The sequence below is a fragment of the Malassezia restricta genome, chromosome VII (assembly GCF_003290485.1).
Source record: "Malassezia restricta chromosome VII, complete sequence".
NCBI classification, from domain to species: Eukaryota; Fungi; Basidiomycota; class Malasseziomycetes; order Malasseziales; family Malasseziaceae; genus Malassezia; species Malassezia restricta.
This window is the reverse complement of record NC_040199.1, coordinates 256,013-276,652: the sequence shown is the minus strand read 5'-3', so window position 1 is coordinate 276,652 and position 20,640 is coordinate 256,013. Positions and strand designations below refer to the sequence as shown.

The 20,640-nt window shown below is 64.3% G+C and overlaps 13 protein-coding genes across 13 annotated transcripts; 8 read left to right on the top strand and 5 right to left on the bottom strand.

Annotated features, from left to right (window-relative positions):
• Window positions 1–13: 13 nt before the first annotated feature.
• On the bottom strand, window positions 14–2,449 carry MRET_3950 (coatomer subunit beta'; the record flags this gene model as incomplete). Its single annotated transcript, XM_027630577.1, has 1 exon — window positions 14–2,449. The coding sequence occupies one exon, from the start codon at window positions 2,447–2,449 to the stop codon at window positions 14–16; it is 2,436 nt and encodes an 811-aa protein (XP_027486442.1).
• A 249-nt stretch (window positions 2,450–2,698) lies between these two features.
• On the top strand, window positions 2,699–4,657 carry MRET_3949 (Myb-like DNA-binding domain protein; the record flags this gene model as incomplete). Its single annotated transcript, XM_027630576.1, has 1 exon — window positions 2,699–4,657. One exon carries the CDS (start codon window positions 2,699–2,701, stop codon window positions 4,655–4,657), a length of 1,959 nt encoding a protein of 652 aa, XP_027486476.1.
• A 580-nt stretch (window positions 4,658–5,237) lies between these two features.
• MRET_3948 (modifier of rudimentary (Mod(r)) protein) lies at window positions 5,238–5,806 on the top strand (the record flags this gene model as incomplete). Its single annotated transcript, XM_027630575.1, has 2 exons — window positions 5,238–5,675; window positions 5,702–5,806. 2 exons carry the CDS (start codon window positions 5,238–5,240, stop codon window positions 5,804–5,806), a joined length of 543 nt encoding a protein of 180 aa, XP_027486477.1.
• A 133-nt stretch (window positions 5,807–5,939) lies between these two features.
• MRET_3947 (vacuolar transporter chaperone 1) lies at window positions 5,940–6,333 on the top strand (the record flags this gene model as incomplete). Its single annotated transcript, XM_027630574.1, has 2 exons — window positions 5,940–6,036; window positions 6,062–6,333. 2 exons carry the CDS (start codon window positions 5,940–5,942, stop codon window positions 6,331–6,333), a joined length of 369 nt encoding a protein of 122 aa, XP_027486414.1.
• A 30-nt stretch (window positions 6,334–6,363) lies between these two features.
• Window positions 6,364–6,964, bottom strand: MRET_3946 (peptidyl-prolyl cis-trans isomerase-like 3; the record flags this gene model as incomplete). Its single annotated transcript, XM_027630573.1, has 5 exons — window positions 6,364–6,570; window positions 6,594–6,737; window positions 6,761–6,774; window positions 6,799–6,901; window positions 6,926–6,964. 5 exons carry the CDS (start codon window positions 6,962–6,964, stop codon window positions 6,364–6,366), a joined length of 507 nt encoding a protein of 168 aa, XP_027486198.1.
• A 108-nt stretch (window positions 6,965–7,072) lies between these two features.
• Window positions 7,073–10,294, top strand: MRET_3945 (uncharacterized protein; the record flags this gene model as incomplete). Its single annotated transcript, XM_027630572.1, has 1 exon — window positions 7,073–10,294. One exon carries the CDS (start codon window positions 7,073–7,075, stop codon window positions 10,292–10,294), a length of 3,222 nt encoding a protein of 1,073 aa, XP_027486412.1.
• Window positions 10,295–10,319: 25 nt separating this feature from the next.
• On the top strand, window positions 10,320–11,015 carry MRET_3944 (vacuolar membrane protein; the record flags this gene model as incomplete). Its single annotated transcript, XM_027630571.1, has 1 exon — window positions 10,320–11,015. One exon carries the CDS (start codon window positions 10,320–10,322, stop codon window positions 11,013–11,015), a length of 696 nt encoding a protein of 231 aa, XP_027486413.1.
• A 130-nt stretch (window positions 11,016–11,145) lies between these two features.
• MRET_3943 (phosphatidylglycerol phospholipase C) lies at window positions 11,146–12,151 on the top strand (the record flags this gene model as incomplete). Its single annotated transcript, XM_027630570.1, has 4 exons — window positions 11,146–11,193; window positions 11,222–11,300; window positions 11,325–12,094; window positions 12,119–12,151. The coding sequence occupies 4 exons, from the start codon at window positions 11,146–11,148 to the stop codon at window positions 12,149–12,151; spliced, it is 930 nt and encodes a 309-aa protein (XP_027486199.1).
• Window positions 12,152–12,177: 26 nt separating this feature from the next.
• On the top strand, window positions 12,178–13,161 carry MRET_3942 (palmitoyl-protein thioesterase; the record flags this gene model as incomplete). The annotated part of the gene is made up of 1 exon (XM_027630569.1): window positions 12,178–13,161. One exon carries the CDS (start codon window positions 12,178–12,180, stop codon window positions 13,159–13,161), a length of 984 nt encoding a protein of 327 aa, XP_027486417.1.
• MRET_3941 (lysophospholipid acyltransferase) lies at window positions 13,148–14,596 on the bottom strand (the record flags this gene model as incomplete). Its single annotated transcript, XM_027630568.1, has 1 exon — window positions 13,148–14,596. The coding sequence occupies one exon, from the start codon at window positions 14,594–14,596 to the stop codon at window positions 13,148–13,150; it is 1,449 nt and encodes a 482-aa protein (XP_027486415.1).
• A 39-nt stretch (window positions 14,597–14,635) lies between these two features.
• MRET_3940 (vacuolar protein sorting-associated protein) lies at window positions 14,636–16,330 on the bottom strand (the record flags this gene model as incomplete). Its single annotated transcript, XM_027630567.1, has 1 exon — window positions 14,636–16,330. The coding sequence occupies one exon, from the start codon at window positions 16,328–16,330 to the stop codon at window positions 14,636–14,638; it is 1,695 nt and encodes a 564-aa protein (XP_027486416.1).
• A 26-nt stretch (window positions 16,331–16,356) lies between these two features.
• On the bottom strand, window positions 16,357–17,406 carry MRET_3939 (Prp8 binding protein; the record flags this gene model as incomplete). The annotated part of the gene is made up of 1 exon (XM_027630566.1): window positions 16,357–17,406. The coding sequence occupies one exon, from the start codon at window positions 17,404–17,406 to the stop codon at window positions 16,357–16,359; it is 1,050 nt and encodes a 349-aa protein (XP_027486387.1).
• Window positions 17,407–17,478: 72 nt separating this feature from the next.
• On the top strand, window positions 17,479–20,523 carry MRET_3938 (ribosome assembly protein 1; the record flags this gene model as incomplete). Its single annotated transcript, XM_027630565.1, has 1 exon — window positions 17,479–20,523. The coding sequence occupies one exon, from the start codon at window positions 17,479–17,481 to the stop codon at window positions 20,521–20,523; it is 3,045 nt and encodes a 1,014-aa protein (XP_027486377.1).
• Between the last annotated feature and the right edge of the window lie 117 nt (window positions 20,524–20,640).

Below are 20,640 nucleotides of genomic sequence, written 5' to 3'. Positions count from 1 at the left end.
GACTACGATGCCACTACGTGTATCCGCCCTCAGGGAACAGCTCAGGCATGGTATGTGGCTCGCCGATACGGTCCGCGAGCTCTTGTTGCTTCTGACTGGACTGTGCGCGGATCGACGCCTTCCACGCACGCACCGTCTCCGGCACAAGATGCGGCGCATACGTGCGCGCAAACAGCGCCGCCTCAGGCAGCCGCTGCGCCTGCATCAGCACATCGACCACGCCGCGCGTATCCTGCAGCTGGACGAGCGCCGCCACCGCCAGGTTGAGCTCGCCCTTGGCCCGAGCGGCTTCGGCCACGTGGCGTAGGAGGGCCTCGTCCTGTTGCGCCGTGGCGACCAAAAAGAGCGAGTGGACATCGTTGGCGTGCTTGAAGCACTCTTGGGCGAGGGCGACATCCCAGTGGGCGAGGGCCTGGTCGCCGATCGTGCGCCACCGCATTTCGGCGCCAGAGGCAGGGCCGTGGCGCGCAATATCAAGAGCCACATCGAATTGGCCGAGCTGGACGGCCAAGTCAAAGCGGTGGTCGGGGTCCGTGGCCACACTCAAAGCCAAGTCAGGCATGGACTGCGCCTCCAAGAACTTCGCGATCTTGCCGCGCTGCGCACTGGGCACCTGCGGCAAGAGCGACTCGGCATGCGCCATGTCACCCTGTAGGATCGCCGTCTGGTATTCCACGACGGCAAGCGAGAGGGCAAAGCTGTACAGATTCATATCTTTGTCGGCAGCCAACACGCGCGAAAGCTGGGGCAGATAGCCTAGGACGTACAGCTCCGCGTCGCAGGGTCGGATCGTGTAGGTCTGCTCGCCGATAAAGTATTGCAGGCGATTCGCGCCGTTCGTGTACACAAAGCACTCGCCCGTCCAGCGGCCGTTCCGCACCGTCTCGCTGATCTCTGCCAGCACCTCAAAGGCATCCTCAAAGCCGTCGCCATCCGAGGGCATGCCGCTCGCCGCGAATTCGTCGTACGCAGCGCGGTGGAATCGCAGCACATAGAACGAGTCGGCCGTCGTAATCGCCACGAGCTCGTTCGTCTGCGACCAAAAGATCTGTTTCGCCTCGACATTGATGCGGCGGACCAATGCGCCCGTCGTCCAGTCATAAAAGCACACAAAGCCAACGCCGATCACAGCGAGCAGCGCACCGCCGGCAATGTCCTCGACCACATAGTTGACCGGTACTAAGCCACTCTGCTCCTTGAAGTTTTTAAACACACGCACCCGTGTCGACGAGTTTTCGCGGATCGCGTAGGTATTCGAGTCAGCAGCCCAGGCAAAGCCGAGCGCCGCGCCAAAGGCCTTGTTGCGCCAAGCGAGCGCGGTGAAGATGGTGTATTCGCCGTCGCCACAGACGGTCACAAAGCGGCCATTCGGCGAGTGCTCCAGCAGCTGAGGGAAGACTTCGGTTGTGCCGAGCTCGCGGGTCGTTAGGCGCACACGCTCGCCATCGATCAGCTCGGACTCGGACGCGGTCGCGATGTTGGCGCCGAGAATCTCGGCATTACGGGCAAACACAATCTTGCCGCTCTGGTCCATGCTCATGCACGGATCCTCCTTGCCGAGCTTGACGACCACGGCACCTTCGTCATAGCCGAGCGCAATATCGTGGCTCGACTTGCGGCACGCAATGCACCACACGCGCTCGAGGCCATAGTCAAGGGTCGACTCGAGGCGGTACGTATTCGCATGCCACAGCTTGACAGAGCCGTCCTCTGAGCCAGAGATGACAAGCGGCAAGGAAGGATGGAACACGGCAAACGAGACGTTGGAGGTATGACCCGAGAGCGTCTGGACACACGACTTGCTGAGATAGTCCCAGATGCGCACGGTTTTGTCGTCACTTGTCGTGACCAAGTATGGCTTATCGGCGCCGTGGTAGTAGTCGACGGCATTCACGCCTTTTTCGTGCGCTGTGAGAGTAAAGTTGGCTGTCGCCGATCCGAGCGTCCAGACTTTGACGGTGCGGTCGAGCGAGGCAGACGCGAACGAATTCGAGTCTTTTGGATTGAAGCACAGGTCCATGACGAAGTGAGTGTGGCCCTCAAAGGTCTGGACGAGGCGCCAGTTGCGCTCCCAGTCCCACAGTTTGATCGTCATGTCATCACTGCCCGTCAGCACATAGGGCCCCGTGGCGTGTACGGCGATGCTGCGAATATAGTCGGGGTGGCCTTCGAAGGCAGTGACCTTTTCGTGTGTGTTGTAGTTGTAGCAGCGCAGGAAAAAGTCATCAGAGCCCGCGATGAACCAGTTCTTGCGCGCGATGAACCGGACACACCGCACCGGCACCTCAGCTACCTCGAAGGTCTTGACGACAGCACCGGTCTCATAGTTCCAGATAAACACGGTGCCATCGTACAGACCTGCCAGCAGCCAAGGCTCTGTCGGGTGAAAGTCCACCGACTTGACGCGCTCGGTGCGCGAGAAAAACTTGCGTTGAATGTCCAGCAGCATCACAAACGCGCTGCTGGGGGAGCGGCGGCGAGCGGCGAGGACGACCCACGAACCCACCCGCTACATCCACGTGGCTCATCACGTGAGTGTCACGTCCCTGTTGAGACAAGGGCCACCCTGCGCTGCAAAGAACACAAGTTGCCAGGGCCTCGTAGGTCGGCGTCGATACTCTACGTTGCAGATCGAGCGTCCCCCGCCCAGCGCTGTCGGCTGCGGCGCTTTCCTCCCTACCCAAGAGCTTCGTGTGCCATGGTAGCAGAGCCGAGTCGTGCAGACCACGACCGGCCGGACATGATGCATCTGCTACCCGCCTCTTCTACCGCCTCCTCCTCCTCTTCTGACTCACGCGCAGCCATGGCCCATACCGACACGGCCAGCGAACCGACATCGCCACCGTCCCCCCGCACGCCATCGCCCATCCTCGGCAGCAGGCATGCCGCGCATACCTACAGTGAAGCCGATGGTCACTTGACATTTCCCCAGGTGGGAGTCGGCCTCGGCACGATGGAGCAGGAGATGAACATGCTTATGGACCTCGAGAACCTCGATCACGATGACGACGCATGCGACGTTGGCCGTGCGAATGTCGCCGACGTCATGGCCGAGCTAGAGCGCTTGGGGTATGCACCCCCTGCTGCGGATCACGAAGCGCTGCCGCTAGTGTCAGACGATGCCCAGACACGCGACGCTCGTCTCGCCGACCTCGTGTGGCAGTTGGGTCGTCGTGTACAGAAGCACGAGCAGGCGCGTGAGCACTTACTGCACCGCTTGCGCGTGACGCGCTTGGCGTCTCTGTCCCTTTTTTCGTCTCTACGTATCTCGTACTCGCATATGCTGCAGGCCGAACGAGATATCAAGGCGCGACTCGAAGTCGAGCTGTCCGGCTCCAAGATCCAGTCCAAGATGCTCAGTGATATGGTGTCGCGCGCCTCCATTGCGCAAGAGGCCGACGACGACGATGTGCGCCGCACGCCAGATACGGAGCGCAGCAAGCTCCTGGCGGATAAACGATACCTGCGACAGCGCGTCAAGGATGCGGAGGCGCAAGTCGCGCGCCTCGAAAAGGAGCTGCGCGACTTGCGACCCATGCTGCTCCGCGCCACCATCGAAGACGAGGCGCCCGACAGCACGCCACGCTCCAAGCTCCCGCAACGCCCTCGCCGACGCGAGGCGGTCATGGGCGATGCGACCGCCGAGCATCTCATCCTCGCCACGCGTATGCTGCGGACTTTGCGCCATGCCGCGCCACATGGCCCGGACACGTCGCCGTCCAAGTCGCTCACCTCGACGCCGCGGCGGCCCCGCGAGACGTATCCACCCACGACCCCCCAGCACCGACGCGATGAGCTGACCAGCCCGGAGGCGCCCGCGTCCACACGCAGCATGCCCTCGTCCACGTACTCGAGTGGCATTGACGACTTATTGCATGCGGCACAGTCGCTCAGCTCGCACTACCATCAGCCCGATATGAGCCCGACTCGCCCGACCCCTTGGCACCGCCGTGTGAGTCACGACGAGCTGCCTCTCTCGGCGCCGGTGCTCGGCAGTCCGAAACGCCGGCGTGTACTGAGCATGGACGTGGACGAGACTCCGTCGGTCTCGGCGCTGGATGTGCTCGCCAACCAGGCCGTGAGCGAGCAGCATCCACCCAGCCCCACGACACCGCGTCGGTACTACGACCACGCGTCGTACCCGTACATGCCCAGCGGCTCCACGAGCTTGCCGTCGTCCACGCGCACGACGCCCTCGAAGCCCAAGTCGATGGGCGGCCAGAGTCCCGAGAAGCGCCTGCCGTACGTCCGCTGGTCCACCGACGAGGACATCAAGCTGCGCCGCGCCATCAAAGAGCATGGCCAGCGCTGGGAATACGTGGCACGAGCGGTAGGAACGCGCTCGTACCACCAGTGTCGGCAGCGGTACCTGCTGATGCGCCGTAAGGAGGCAGCGGCCAATGGGCTCACGTCCCCGAGCAAGAGCCAGGCAGGTAGCGCTCGGCCAAGCGGCCTCGCACCGCCGCCGGCGTCTCGAGACGACAAGAGCCCTAGTTCGTCGTCGGACACCGAGGCACTGCCGCCGCCAACCGCCTCGTCGTCTTCGACGGCACTCGAGACGGCGCATCTATTCCACGCACAGCACCACCACCACCACCCTCCCCATGTTGCATTGCCACCGCCCCTCTCCATGCCTCAACAGGCTCTTCATAGCTAAATGGATCCCTGATGACCTGGCAAGCTCCATTCCTGTGTGGTTTCGCTGACAAACTGAAACACGGGGAGTGCCCACACAAGTCCGAGAATGAGGGCCATGACATGCCGCGCTTCGGCATGCAGCGGCGCATGCTGTTGCTCGAGCCACGTGTGCAGCAGCTCATGATGGTATGTAGTGATGGAGGCGTGAGCGGCGAGCGGGAAGACGACCGCTGCGCCGTAGCACATCATGCCGCGTGACCGCGCATGAGGCCATCCTTTCGGGAGCATACATAGGAGGGAGCACAGCGTCGACAAACAACACCATAGGGCGCCGTAAGGCGGCACGTCTCCACCGAGGTAAAAGACCCAGATCAGGCAGAGTTGGCAGCACCCGTATCCGATCCCGAGCGATCGCGCACGCATGGGATGCGCCTCGATCCACTGACTCGCCTGCATCAGGCTGAGCGCCACCGACGCAATCAGACCGACGACGCAGACGCCGCCTACGCACCACGTGTACAGATCCAAGACGAGACGAGGCATGGCAAGCGGCGTACCTCCACATCACTCACGCCGCCCCTTGGCTCGTTCCTGCTGGCATGAGAGGAGGCAGTGGCGGCGCCTCGCGCCTTGCTACCGACTTTCCCTGCATCGCGTCATGGTCCCGCGATGATTTGTCGGCTATAGCGGACAATACGGATGCGGCTCTGACGGATGCGGCTGTGCATGCACTGCCCGACGTACAGGCATGGGCCAAGGCGCATGCCGCCCTTCTGGAAGAGGTGGAGCGTGCCGCAGCGCGCAATGAAGCACGTCGGCCTGAGCTAGAGTCGTTGCGTAGCGAGACGCGTCGTGCGTACGAGCATGCGCGCACGCTGCAGGCTCAATGGCCCGCGGTGGAACGCGCGCTGCACGAGGCCCGCAAGCGGTTCATGCCGTTTGCGATGCAGTCGCAGCTCCAAATGGCAGCGAACCAGCTGCATGACGAAAGCGAGGCCTTCGCGAATGCATACGTCGAGGGTCTCACGCCTATGGATGTATGTACACTGTGCTGACGAAACAGGATACCGTCTTTGTGCGCCAGTACCTCGACCTCCGCACACGCCACCACGTACACAGCATGCTGCAGGAGCAGTGCGCCCAGCGACGAGTCCAATGGCAGGCGTGAACCCACGTGGGACCTGCGTGTGGAGGCGCACGTGCGGAACGAGTACCCCTACGTAGGCCCCGTCCGGCGGCGGCTGGGCGTGTGGCCCGCTGAGCGGGCGTACCGAACCTTGCTTTTCCACAGCTCGTCCGTCATGTCGACCCAGCCTCTTCTGCAGCGCTCGGCAGGTAAGCGCATTGCTCTTCCTGTGCGTGTTGAGCCCAAGGTGTTCTTCGCCAATGAGCGTACATGTACGTTGTGTGCCGCTAACGCCAGTCCTCTCGTGGCTCAGTTTCACGGTGACGCTCTCGGCCCTGGCTGCGGGTCTGCTCAACTTTGGTGACCGCGTCGGCCGTGTGAGTGCTGCCCTGTTCAGCTTGGTGGCTGTGGCGATCATGCTGTACGCCCTTGTCACATACCACTGGCGTGCGCAGGCGATCCGCAACCGTGGCAGCGGCCCCTATGACGACCGTCTCGGCCCGACGATTCTGTCCGTCCTCCTGCTCACGGCGATCATCGTCAACTTTGTGCTGCGCTTCAACGAGTAATTCTTATACAGATACAAATGCCATGGCGGCCTAGTCGGTAGCTGCGTTGTGCGCTATGGGATTCGCGTGGATCGTGACGCCCTGCATGCGGATGTCCTGCAGCGGACGGTGCTTGGCGTCCACGGGCACCTTTTCCATGGCGTCGAGTGTGCCGCCCAGCTCAGCTCCGTCGATCACTTTGCCGAAGATGGTATATTTGCCATCGAGATGTGGCTGCCTGCTGTAGGTAATGAAGAACTGCCGTGAGCATGTCGGCGTACCTGCGACTGATTCGTGTTGGGCGCGCGATTCGCCATAGCTACGACGCCGCGCGCGTGGAACTTGTGCGTGGCGCGAATTTCGTCTGGGAAGACGTCGCCCCAGATGGACTGCCCGCCCTTGCCTGTGCCTGTCGGATCACCCGTCTGTCGTAAGTAAGAGAGCGTACTTGAATCATGAAGCCTGTCTCAGCCGGAGCGCACGTACCTGGGATGTTGCGGTGCCACTTTACATGGTCGTACGTGCCCGCCGCACAGAGAGCGAGAAAGTTTTCCGCGGTGCGCGGCACAGCCTCGCAAAACACCTCGATCTGGCATCAGTCGCGCTCACGTACCTTGATATCGCCGAGCGTCGTGTGCAGTGTGACGCTCATACCCGTCGGACCTCTTGGCGCCCTCGCACCACAGCCAGACGAGCGGTTGGGTGGGCGGAGAACCGCCTTGGTCCTCCACCACGTTTTTTCCCTTTCTCGCGGCCCTCGATGCCCACGGACGCACGCGACGTGTTGCGTGCGGCTGCGATTCTCACTGGTGATCGAGACTATGAGCTGCTGATTGAAAAGCCTCTGCGCGGTCCAGAGAACGTCGACGCGGTGATCCAGCGCCGACTCGCGGTGTTTCTCGAGCTCACCATCCCGCTGCAGCCGTCCGAGACGCTGCGGTCGATGAACGACTCGGTGCGTTGGCAGACGGGTGTCTGGGGCCTCGCATGCCTCGTGCATATCCACCAAGTCGCCATGTCGTACAGTGAGCCCAGCGATGGCGCACCGCTGCTCGGTGCGCGCGACTTGAGCATGCTCAAAAAGCTGGTGGCGGTGACGTTTGCCTGGCTCGTCGTGCCGGCGACGTCCGCGTTTGACCGGACGTATCCGTCCAACGTCGACTTGAGCGACCTTGTGACGGCATTCCATGTACTTTTGCACAAAAGCGACGCGGCGCCGGCCGCCGACACGGCTCTGCCTGTCTCGCCGTTGGCGCATACGGATGTGGCGGTGCTGGTGATGCGCGTGTACCTCGTGGATGTGCTGCGGATTCTGATCCGCATGGCGTACGGCTCGGCGTCAGCGCTAGCGCTCTCTATGGTCCAGGACATGCTGGACACGCTGCCGACGACAACGATGCTGTCGGCTCTGCGCAGTGTGCCGACACGGAGTGTCTTTGCCGCGTCGCCGTCGTCCGACGACACGTCCCCGTCCATCACACCGAGCGTGCCTGCGTTTGTCGGCGAGACGTGTGCGCGCCTCTTGTCGCAGCAGCTCTTGCGCCCGGCAGGCGTGCGCTCGCTCATGATCGGCATGTTGGGTGCGAATGAAGACGACTTGCTCGAGTGCGAGGTCGACTTTGACTCGAACGCTATATCCCAGCGCCTCGACGGCCTAGCGCGTCTCCTTTCCACGCCGCCAAAAGACATGGATCGCCCGACGTACTATATGAAAATCACGCCGCACATCCTCGATGTGCTCGACCCGGTGACGCCGCCAGGCACGACGCCCGTGCATGGCACTCACCGACGGGCTGCTGCCTTTACGTGCGTGCGAATGTACGAAGCCGATGCCAAGTCGATGCAAGCTGCGCTCGACACGAACCTGTGGCGCGTCCTGGAGCCGGCCTCCGATCCGCCATCGCCCGCGCAGATTGACATGGTGCTCCGGCGCATGTTTGCAGCTGTGACACTCGCGCCGCCGTCGCCCCCCTGGATTCATGCGGCGTGTGCGCGGATGATGCACCGTTTCCTGGCGCTCGACACGCATCTGCATATGCCGACGCTCACGCCGCGGTCCGTCGATGCCTTGCGCGACACCCAGGCGGCGAATCTGCAAGAGACGCTCCTTACCTGGTTCCGTGTGTGCTCTGAAGACGAGATTGTGTCGACACTGCACAGTGCGCTGCGTCGCTCGCTGGACGATACGTGGCATTGGTACGACGTGCCCGAGGGGGGCGTGGGTCTCGTGGAGCGCCCGATCTTCCTGCCGGACGTGACGACGCTGCTGGATGCCGTGGACATCTCGACGCACGAGGGCGATGTGCCACCGCCGCCGAAAGGCTTGACGCGCTCGTTCGGGTGGGCGATTGATCCGGCGCGCATGTGCGTTCTCATCAAGCAGGCCGAGCGCCCGCCACTGGCGAGTGCGCTGCTGCTCAATGCGATGGACGAGCACCGACGGACACGGAGCCGCATGTCCTCTGGCCTGATGCACGATGAGACGGTCTCGCTGGATCGCCGGGCGATCTACTACCTGCAGCTCGTGTTCCAGCTGTTTGATGCGTTTGGTGATGTGATGATGGAAGAAGGGGACATTGATCGCGTGCTGCACTTTATCGACTTTGCGTGCCACGATGACGAATCGGTGCTGGACGCGGATTTGTGCAATACGGCTCTGGAGCTGCTGCTCTCGCTGCTCGAGCGGCACGCGACTCTCACGCCCGTGTCGACGCCCATGCTGCGTGTCATGGCCGACCGCCTCGAGCGCTTCCGCGACATGCCGAACCCCACGACACAGGCGCTCAGTCAGGAGCTGCTGATGACGCTCTCGGCGCGATCCAAGTTTGAGGGCCTGCCGCCCTCGGCGACTGCCAAGCCCGAATACCTCCAAGTGTACCACGAGGCTTTGCAGTACCTGCAAGATCCCATCTTGCCCGTTCGTGCGCATGGCCTGCATCTGCTCACGCGTCTCGTCTCCCGCGTCGCTCGGAACCACTCGGCCAAGTGTTATGGCGACGAATTAGACCATGCCCTGATCCCGGAAATTTTTGACCTCTTCCTCCATGCCATCCAGGACGACGAGAGCTTCTTGTACCTGAACGCCGTGCAGGGACTCGCCCAAATGGCCATGAGCTGGCGAGACGCCGTGCTGCGGCCCCTGATGGCGATGTACGTCGGTGGTGACAAGACCCAGGACGGCATGTCGCATGCGCTCTCGTACGGCCAGGAACTGACGCAGCGTGAGACGGATCAGCGCCTGCGGATTGGCGAAGCGATTCTGCAGGTGCTCCAGCACCTCGGCGAAGCGGTCGTGTCGGAGCTGGATCGTATTGTGCCGCCGCTCCTCACCGCTGTACGCAATCCGCTCTTCTCTGCGACGCTGCGCAGCTCGTTCATCTCGATTCTCGGTACGTGCGTCGAGATTGCGCCCACGGCTCTGGCGGCCGACCGCTCCTCGGTGCACATGGTGCACATGTGCACGGAGCTGATTCAGGCCACGACGGAGCGCCGTGCGATCCGCCAGCGGAGCAGGGTGCGTGCGAGCGTCCAGGGTGTGGGTGCCGGTGGCGAGGTCACGGAGCGCTCGCTGGACGACGAGGATGAGGAAGAGGCGATGTGGGAACGTGAAGCTACGAGCGGCACGGACCGCGACGTGCATCGCCCTCAGCTGCGCCGAGCGGCGCTGCTGCTCCTGCTCATGCTCCTGCGTGCGACGCAGGAGCAGCTCGATGACTATCGCGAGTCGTGTGAGCGCGATCTCGACGATATCGATGCGCCGCTCTCGGCATTGCGCCTGCCGGGCGGGGGCGTGCTGCCTGACGTCCATGGCCGCGCGAAGCCGACGCTGCCTCCGCTGCTAGTGCCTGTGGACGTGCTCGGCAGTGTCATGCCGGTCGTCACGTACATGGCGCAAGAAGAGGCGGACAATGTGGTGCGTGTGCAGGCGCAAGACTGCATTGATCATATCCGACTCGTCGAGCTCGCGTACATAGGTCTGTAGAGTGGAGCTTTTTTCCCTTGGGTCCATGCCGCGCCAGCCGATCGACGAGCGTCACTGCCAGCTCTTTGGCTGGGTCTCGATCGTGACGCAGCTTGCGATGGGCGTCGTCGTGATCGCTGCGTTGCTGTATAAGCGGCATCGCGAGCGCCCGCGTCGTGCGTGGCAGATTTGGATGCTCGATGTGTCGAAGCAGCTGACGGGTCAGCTGTTTGTGCACGTCCTGAATGTGACGCTGAGTGCGGTCGGCGTGCAGGACGGCAACAACCCATGCTCACTGTACTTTTTGAATATCTTGCTCGATACCACGCTGGGCATCGGGATCCTGTATGGCCTCCTGCATGCGCTGTTCTTTACGTGCCAGCACGTACTTGGGTGGTCCGGCTTCGTGTCGGGCGAGTACTCGGCTCCGATGCGGTATGGCCGCATCGCGAGCATGCTCGAGTGCTGGGTCCGACAGACGGCTGTCTACGTGCTGGCCCTCGTGCTGATGAAGCTCATCGTGCTGGGCTTGCTCTACATGATGCCGTTCCTCACGCTCTTTGGCAGCTGGCTTCTCGGCCTCTTTCAGACGCACCGCGCAATGCAGGTCATCTTTGTGATGGCGCTGTTTCCTATGGCCATGAACATGCTCCAGTTCTGGATCGTCGACTCGATGCTGCTGTACCAGCGGCCGCCCCCTGGCTACGAGCCTGCACCGCCTGTGGAGACAGCGCGGCCCTAGCGCAGGCGATCCCCTCCGCCATTGGTTGTCGCGACACGTGCGATCGTCCACGTGGACGGTCCGTGCGCACCGCCGGCCTGGGACGCGGTGCCGTGCTCGGGGCCGCGGCGCGGTGGGCTGGCACGGAACCATGTCGTCGTCGTCGCCAGCTATGCCTGACTGCTGGGGCCATCGCGGTGTACGTGGCGCTGAAACTAACGAGGCAGGCCTCGGCGGAATTTCCTGAAAACACGCTGCGTTCGTTCGCGCAGGCGATCCAGGATGGCTCGGAGGGCATCGAGAGCGGTACGTCGGACTGACTGACGCTAGACGTGCACATCACGGCCGACGACGTGATTGTCATGTTCCATGACACGACGCTGGACCGCACGACGGATGGACATGGCCCCATCGGCGCGTACAAGTACTATGGTGAGGGCGGTCTCGAGCATGTGCGCACGACGCAGGAGCCCGTGCAGCAGATTCCGACGTTTGAGCAGCTGTGCGCGCTGCTGATGGAGCCGGGCCATCGGCACGTCAAGCTGAATGTCGACATCAAGCCGAACAACGACGCGGACCGCCTCTTCCGCATCATGCGCGAGGTCGTGCAAAAGTTCCCTGACTACGAGACGCAGCTCGCGCCGCGTCTCATCCTGGGTCTGTGGCACCCGAGCTTCATTGCGCCGGCGAAAAAGTATGTGCCGGCCCTGCGCCGCGCGCACATTGGCGCCTCGCCTGCCGATGCGCGCCGCTACTTCTGGCAGGACTGCGACGCCTTTTCGCTCTGCTTCCCCTCGCTGGTCGGCGCGGACGGCCAGCGGTTCTTGCGCGACGCGCGTGCCGCGAACAAGGACGTGATGGTGTGGACGGTCAACCGGCAGGACGAGATGGTCGAGGCGACGCGGTGGGGCGTCAAGGCCATCCTGACCGACTACACGGCCGACCTGCGCCAGCTGCGTGAGGCCATGTCGGCCGACTTTGACGCCACGTACCGAAAGTACGTGAGCCCATGGTTCAGCTGGGGCTCGTTGCGGTACTACACGCCGTCGGTGTGGATGTACCAGTACCTCTGCCGCGCCGAGGTAGAAAAGAATGCGGGCGTACGTATGCCACACTCACGACAGGCCACGTACGGATCCGCCGTGACGTCACCGTAGTAGCTCCTAGTTGCCCTCCACACACCATGAGATGGACGTGGCTCGTAGCGCTGCTGCTGGTGGGGCCGTGCTGGGGCCTGCCGCTGCTGGAGTGGGCGATGCGGTGGGTGCCGCGGCTGCCGGATACGCCACCGCTGCCTGTGGTGATATGGCATGGGCTGGGCGACTCGGCGTATGCGCCGTGGCTGCGTGACCTGAAGGCGGAGCTTGAGCTCACGTACCCCGGCATGTATGTGCATCTTGTCGCGCTTGAGTCGCGGTCGATGGCGGACCGCGCAGCGACGTTCGTGGGCGACGTGAATGCGCAGGTGGCGCGCGTCGCCGAGCAGCTCGCGCAGGTGCCTGAGCTGCGGCATGGTTTTGACGCCGTGGGCTTTTCGCAGGGCGGGCAGTTTTTGCGTGCGTACGTCGAGCGGTTTCATGCGCCTGTGCGCCGCCTCATCACGTTCGGGTCGCAGCACATGGGCATCACCGCGCTGCCCGGGTGTCGCGACGACGATCGGCTGTGTGAGGCGGTCATGCGGCACATCGAGCAGGCGACGTACACGGACCATGCGCAGACGCACATGGTCGTGGCGCAGTACTTCCGCGACACGCGCACGCCGGAGCGCTTTGAGGAGTATGTGGCGCACAGTCGCTTTCTGCGTGATATCAACAACGAGGGCGCCGCGAAGAATGCGTCGTACAAGGAGGGCCTGCAGCGCCTCGAGCAGTTTGTCATGGTGCGCTTTTCGGACGACACGACGGTGCGGCCGCCCGAGTCGGCGTGGTTTGGCGCGCACAGCGTGCCGGAGGCCGGGCAGCCGGCGCGGCCCGTGCCGCTGCGCCAGAGCGACGTGTACGTGCGCGACTGGCTCGGCCTGGCGGCGCTCGACAAGCGCGGCGCGCTGCGATTCCACACGTGTGACGGCATGCACATGCAGCTGTCGCCGGCGTGCAAGGAGCTCGTCTTTGGACAGTACGTGGGGCGCCCGCGATCGCCGGGCCGGTGGCTGGCTATGAACGCTTGACCTTGCTGAACGGGCGCAGGAGCTTATCGGCGCCGAGCTGGAAGGCGAGGAGGCCGCCGAAGATGAGGATGTGGTAGTGCCACGCGACGGCATGGAAGGCCTGGAGCGAGCCACGTAGCGTCAGCACAAAGAACGGGATGACTGCATAGCACACGGACGACATGGTCACGATGTTCGACACGCAGGCATACACGATCTGCGCGAGCGTGTACTCGGACATGTTGGTCCACGACGGGTCCGGTCGGCGTACGTCCGCGTAAAAGAGAGGGCGCACGCTCTTGCGCAGACGGCGAGCGAGCCACTGGCCGAGCGCGGCCGTGACGAACGAGAGGTAGTAGCCCGGCGCGATGCCGTGCCAGATCGCACTGGCGAGGAACGTGCCCATGAAGCTGCCGAAGCCTGGCTTGCGCTGCCCGGCGAGGCGCTTGTACACGGCCTCGCGGAGCCACATGTTGGTGTTGGCGTTCCACGCATCGAGCACCTCTTTCCAGTTGTGCGCGAGTTCGATCTGCATGACAAAGACGTTCTTGCACCGCGTCCAGCGCGCGTGGTGCGTCGCTGGATCGATGCCGTGGTACGCGAGACCGGACAGGATGCAGGCGGCGTTCGACAGCGACCACACGCCGTAGAAGCGGAAGCGCGCGACGAGGCCGGCGCCTTGCACGAAGAGGATGCGGTGCCACAGCGGCCATGTGTGCAGCACGTCGTCCGCGCGGATCAGGCGGTCGTAGCTGAACGGCTCCGAGAAGCCTACCATGAGGACGAGCGAGACGAGCGCCGTGCCCACCTCGCGCAGGGACTCGGCCCAGCGGCCGCGCGGCGGCCGCGTGGCTGGCGCGTACAGCTCGCCCGTCGACCACAGCTCGTAGTCGCGGAACCGCGTCGACGGACCCACGAGCACGCCGGGAAAGTAGAAGCAGTAGCCCAAGTAGGCGAGCAGGGATGGCATCTGCGTGATGCGCACGGCCTTCTGCACCTCGTCGAGTGTGTCGATCGCGACGAGCTGGCCATCGCGGCAGCTCCAGGCGAACGACGTCAGGTTCATCACCAGGACCATGTGCATCGACGAGATTTCGATCGTCGTCAGCGGCACATGGTTGAGCTCACGCACACAGTGCGTGTACAGCATGTGCGCCATGCACGCCACAAACACGATCCACGGCATGTACTTTGCTCCGCCGAGGCGGAAGTACACGGCAGCATACGTAAAGAGCGACGCGCCCAGCAGGTGCACCACGCCGCGGTACAGCTGCAAGACGCCGAGGAGAAACAGGGCTGACACGCCCATGTTCATCATGTGCCGCATCCACGCGCGAGGCAGACGAGGCAGGATCGGACTGAGCACGAACGACATCACGAGGCACGCTGCCAACTTGGCATAGTCCACAGGCAGACCCAGCAGGTCCGCCAGGCGCACAAAGACCGCAGACGCCATGGTGTCGTGGAGCAACAGGGTATGTCTACACAGGTGGAGCTACCAAGGGCCGCCGAGCGCCTGGGCGGCGGCGGACGCGGACAAGCGCGTCCACGGGCCGCGCTCGCGGTCGCGCTGGAACGCGAGCGAGGGGAAGGACGGCGCCTCGGGACTGGGCTCGTCGCCGGCAGGCTCGGGGTTGAGCTCGTCGCCTAGGGGTGCTGCCTCGGGGCCGCGCTCGTCGCCTAGGGGTGCTGCCTCGGGGCCGCGCTCGTCGCTTGGGGGCGCTGCCTCGGGGCCGCGCTCGCGCGGCTTGCTGAGCTGATCCGCCGCGTCAGGCTGCTCCGGCACGCTGCGCCCCGTCATACGAGCCGCCGCGGCCTGGGCAGGTGTGATGCGGCGCGGTGCATGCGCCGCCTCGTACGCCGCCTGCTGTGCATCGGCCGCCGAGGCGCGGCACGCCTCCGCGAGGCTGGCCAGTTCGTCGGCAAGGCGCTGCTCGATCGCGCGACTCGTGCATGCATGCCGCTGGATCGAGGCGAGCAGGTCTTGGTGCGTGTGAATGCTGTGGCGCTGCAAGCTGTCCTGCAGCGAGTCATGGACCTTGGCGAGATAGTCGTCGAGGGCCGAGAGCTGCTGCTGGGCCTCCTGGACCTCCTCTTTCGCCGCTTCCACGCGATCGGGATGCGGATGCCGTCCATACTGGAGCTGCTGCGCATCCTGCTGCTTGTTCGCCACGACGCGACGCGCCAGAGCGCGCTCGACGACGACGCTCATGCGCTCCTGCAGAGTCTGCCGCGCCATGCGCATCGTGTGCGCATAGTACGCCATGGCGTCGCCCAGCGTCACCTGGTCCGCATACATGAGCGCCGTCGACGTGTGGACGATGTGCTGGAGATGGGTATGCGCACTACGCAGCGTTCGCGGAAGTCGGCCCTGCAGGCTCGCTGGACGTGCCTCTTCGAGCGTCGCGAGGCCGGGCAGCTTGCGAACGAGGTCGTCGAACGCCTTGTTCACATCCTGACGAGCCTGGGACACACCTGCACTGGCCAACGACACATCCGCCAGCTGCTTCTCGAGACGCGTAATGTCGCTGCGGGCGTGGGAGAAATGGGGATCAGGGTCCGACACAGGGACCGCGCTCGGGGCCGCGCTCGGCGCAGGAACGAGCGCGGCCGGTGTCTCGCGCCGCGGTGCCGCGTTCGTGCGAAACAGCCGCGGGCGTCGGCGCGTTGGCGGCGCGGCCTCTGGCTCCGTCTCCCACACGGACCCGTCCCAAACGTGCTGCAGGGAGCGGATGCGTGCGTCCATGTGGCCAAACTGCTTGATCAGAGGCGCCGGCGCCGTGTCGTCCGGCCGGAGCGGCTCATAGCTATAGTCCGCCTCGACCAAGCGCAGCGTCTCGCGATGCATGCGCAGCACCGAGTCTTGCGCGATGTAGGCAAACCACCGGCGCAGGAGCACTTGAAGATCCTCGAGCTCAGACGACGCACGCGCCATCCAGGGCGTCGGCAGCGGCAGGGCCGGCACGATCACGCGCGGTCCATAGCATGTGAGCGCGAGAAAGTAGCGCGCGAGCTCCGCATACGTCCGCTGAACGCCCTGGTACGACGTGCGGTGGAAACTGGGGATGTTCGTGGCGCAGTCGAACTGCACACCCACGCCATGCACCGATCGCGTCACGACGACGTGCTCAAAGCGCACGTACCACGCCGCGCGCTCGTCCCGACTCGGTGGCGCCGGCGGCGTCGTCATCGTGGATCAGGTGGAGGGGCTACGAGCTACGTGTCCAGCTCCCCTACGAGGAGCGTGGTATCGGTGGAGGACGACACGAGGATCGGCTGGTGGGGATGAAAGTCGACGGCCGTGCATGTGCCGCGGTGGCCAGGGAGCTTGAGCTGCAGGGTGGCCTTGTCGACGTGCCACACATTCGAGGTGCGGTCCGCGCTGCCGCTGCCGACGTACTCGTCGTCGGGGCTCCAGCGAGCGCGTAGGAGCAAGTTTTCAAAGCCACTGGCCATGCCATGCAGCGTGCGGAGGAGGCGCGATGACGCAGCAAACGGCTGCACGTCCCATATGCGCACGGTGTCGTCCATGCCGGCGGATACGAGCCTCGTGCCTGCGTGCGATAGCGCCACCGACGTGACGGTGTGGGTGTGTCCCAGCAGCGAGAAGCGCCGCTCGTGCGTGGCGAGGTCGACCACATGGATGGCGTTGTCGAGGCCGCCCAAGATGAGGTGCGTCGCATCGTCGGAGAACTCGATGCAGGTGATGGGGTATCCGAGCTCGATCGCATCGATCGGGTAGCGTGACGCGCCGCAGTCCCACAGCAGCACACGCCCATCGTCCGACACGGACGCGATGCGGCCATCGCGGGAGCGCGTGCATGCAACGCCGTTCACAATGCCGCGATGCCCACGGAAGCGGCGCACGCGCTCGCCCGTCTGCGGGTCCCACAGCACCAGTGTGTGGTCCGCCGAGCCAGATACGAGGAGCGTGCGCGATTCGTACTCGCACCATGCCAGGCAGGTCACAGCACCCTTGTGGCCACGTAGCAGGCCTAGATTGCGATGCTCGCCGAACGTTTCCCACAGCGAGACGGTGTGATCCGCCGACGCAGCGGCGATGCGATCGCCCTCGCGGGAAAATCGCACATCCAGGATCTCGGCGGTATGCGCCTCCGTGAGCGCCATGACGGGAGCAGCGAGGCTGCTGGTCCGGTCTGTGCGTGCCGTGAGCGCACCGCGATCATCGCCGGGACGCATGCGCTTCACCAGCAGGCCGTCGCTCGGCGCTGGCGGCCCTTTGCGCTTATCGAGCGTCGTCGTCATCGCCGCCCAGAGACAAGCGACAAAAACCGCCTCTGCTGACAAAACGCCCGTTTTGGGGTCGAAGCCCCAGCCATGCCGCCACCAACGCGGGCGTTTGCGTCGGAGCACGTCCGGTGCTGTACGCTGATCGGACATGTGGACCACGGCAAGTCGTCGTACGCCGACTCGCTTCTCGCGGCGAATGGGATCATCTCGTCGCGCGCGGCAGGCCAGGTTCGGTACATGGACAGCCGCGAAGACGAGCAGGAGCGCGGCATCACGATGAAGTCCAGCGCCGTGTCGCTCACATTCAAGCTGCGCAAGATCCAAGAGGGACAGGTCGAGGGCATCGACGACTACACACTGAATCTGATCGACACGCCGGGGCACGTCGACTTCTCGTCCGAGGTATCGACGGCCGCGCGACTTTGTGACGGGGCGCTCGTCATCATTGACGTGGTTGAGGGCGTGTGTACACAGACGGTCCATGTGCTGCGGCAGGCGTGGATGGATGGCCTGCGCACGGTGCTTGTCGTGAACAAGATGGACCGCCTGATCACCGAGCTGAGGCTCACGCCCAACGAGGCGCACCACCGCCTGCTGCAGCTGATCGAGCAGGTGAATGCGGTCATCGGCGGCTTTTATGCCGCGGCGTGCATGGAGCAGGACCAGCGCTGGCACGAGGCTGGCGCCGACGCCACGACGCGCGACACACGCGAAGACGCCGACCTGTACTTTGACCCGTCGCGCGGCAACGTCATTTTCGCGAGCGCGGTGGACCATTGGGCGTTCCGTTTGGAGCGCTTCTCGCACATGTATGCGCACAAGCTGGGGATCAAGGAGCAGACGATTCGGCAGTTCCTGTGGGGACACTACTACTTTGACCCGAAAACTAAGCGCGTACTTACGCACGATCGCGACAAGCGCGGCCTCAAGCCCATGTTTGTCCAGTTTGTGCTCGACAATATCTGGCAGGTATACCAAAACACGGTCATCGAGCGTGACCAGGCCATGATCGACCGCATCATATCGGCTCTGCAGCTCTCGATTCACGCGCGCGACCTGCGCTCTAAGGACCCGACCGCGCTGATGCACGCCATCATGAGCCAGTGGCTGCCCCTGCCTGCGTGTACGTTCAACGCCATCGTGCGGTGCCTTCCGTCGCCTGCCGAGGCGCAAAAAGAGCGCGTGCCGCGTATGATCCGCCCCGATCTTGGCTTCTTTGCGACGGACGCGGACCTCGCACCGAAGAACGATTTGGAGCGCGACTTGTTTGCGTCGCGCTCCGGCCCAGATGCTACGGCCGTCGCCTATGTGAGCAAGATGTTTGCCGTGCCGCGCGATGACATGCCAGAACACCGACGCGTCCAGCTCACGGCCGATGAAATGCGTGAGCGCGGACGGCTCCAGCGCGAGGCGATGACGTCCACGGGCGCCGAGGCAGCGGCGGAGGCGCCGGCGGATGAGGCGCCGGCAGATGAGGCGCCGACGGACGAGGCGCCCGAGGTGATGCTGGGCTTTGCGCGGCTGTACAGCGGGCGCCTGAGCGTGGGCGACACGATCACGGCCATCCTGCCGAAGTACGATACGACTCGGGCACCGACGGATGCCGCGAATGAGCCGTACGTGCGTACGTGTCGCGTGCAGGCGCTGTACATGATGATGGGCCGAGATCTGGTGAGTGTGCAGCGCGTGCCCGCGGGCAATGTCTTTGCGATCCGCGGTCTCGATGGCGTGGTGCTGCGGAATGCGACGCTGATCTGCGGTCCTGAGGAGCTGCGCGATGTCGTGAACCTGGCGGGTGTGCGCCGCTTCGCTACGCCGATGGTGCGTGTGGCGCTGGAGCCACGGAGTGCGGCCGACATGCCCAAACTGGCCGCAGGACTGGAGCTGCTGAATCAGGCTGATCCGTGTGTCGAGGTGCTGGTGCAGGACAATGGCGAGCATGTGATGATGACGGCGGGCGAGCTGCACTTGGAGCGGTGCCTGCGTGACTTGCGTGAGCGCTTTGCGCGGTGTGCGATCCAAGCGTCGCCGCCGCTCGTGCCGTTCCGTGAGACGTGCGTCAAGGCTGCGAACATGGCGCCGCCCAAGACGCCGGGGGAGCCGCGCGGCACGATGCACGGCACGGCACTGCAGGGCGCGCTGTCGTTTACGATCCGCGCTGTGCCAATGCCGCCCCTGCTGGTCGACTTTTTGGTGGTCAATGTGCCGACGATTCGTCGGCTGCGCCGCCGGCATCATGACGACGACGACGACGACGACGATGCGGGTGAGGTGGGCGAGGTGCGTGATGCCGAGGCGGTGCGTCGTGTGCCTGTGCGTGCCTTTTGGGACGAGCTGCAGGCGGTCCTGCAGCGCGTGGGTGGTGAGTGGGCCGATGTGGCCTCGCAGATCTGTGCGTGGGGTCCGAAGCATGTGGGGCCGAACCTGCTGCTGGATCCGCAGCACGTCTTGCGCCGCGTGCGGCAGGACGAGGCGCCGCGTCTGGAGCGCGAATGGTGTGATGCGATCGAGGCGGGCTTCCAGCTCGCGACCGGTGCCGGCCCGCTGTGTGCGGAGCCGATGCATGGCATGGCGTTTGTCGTGCAGCACGTGGAGATGGACCACGACGCGCTCAGCGAGGCTCGCGCGAAGGTCTCGCAGCTGGCGTCCTCGGTCATTTCCGGCGTGCGTGAGTCGTGTCGTCAGGGCTTGCTGGACTGGTCGCCGCGCCTGCTGCTGGCCATGTACTCGTGTGATATCCAAGCCGCGCCGGACGTGCAGGGCAAGGTGCATGCCGTCCTGCAGCGCCGGCGTGGTCGCGTCGTGTCCGAGGAGATGAAGGAGGGCACGCTCTTCTTCACGATCAGTGCGCTGCTGCCTGTCGTCGAGTCGTTCGGCTTTGCCGAGGAGATCCGCAAGCGCACGTCCGGCGCGGCGAGTCCGCAGCTCTTCTTTGCGGGCTTCCAGCTCTATGACCAGGATCCGCTATGGGTGCCGCGCACGGAAGAGGAGCTCGAAGACTACGGAGAAAAAGGCGACCGCGAAAACATCGCCAAGCGCTACGTCGACATGGTGCGCAAGCGCAAAGGCCTCGCCACGAGCCGGCGCCTCGTGACGTCGGCGGAGAAGCAGCGCACGATGAAGTCCGCCTAGTCACGTGTGCCACGTGTCCCCTGCGTGGCATGCGCACCGAGCATTGGCGCGCGCCCCACGCTGGCGGCGGCGCGCGTGTCATTTTCGTAGAAACACCGCTCGCGGGGGCAAACACAA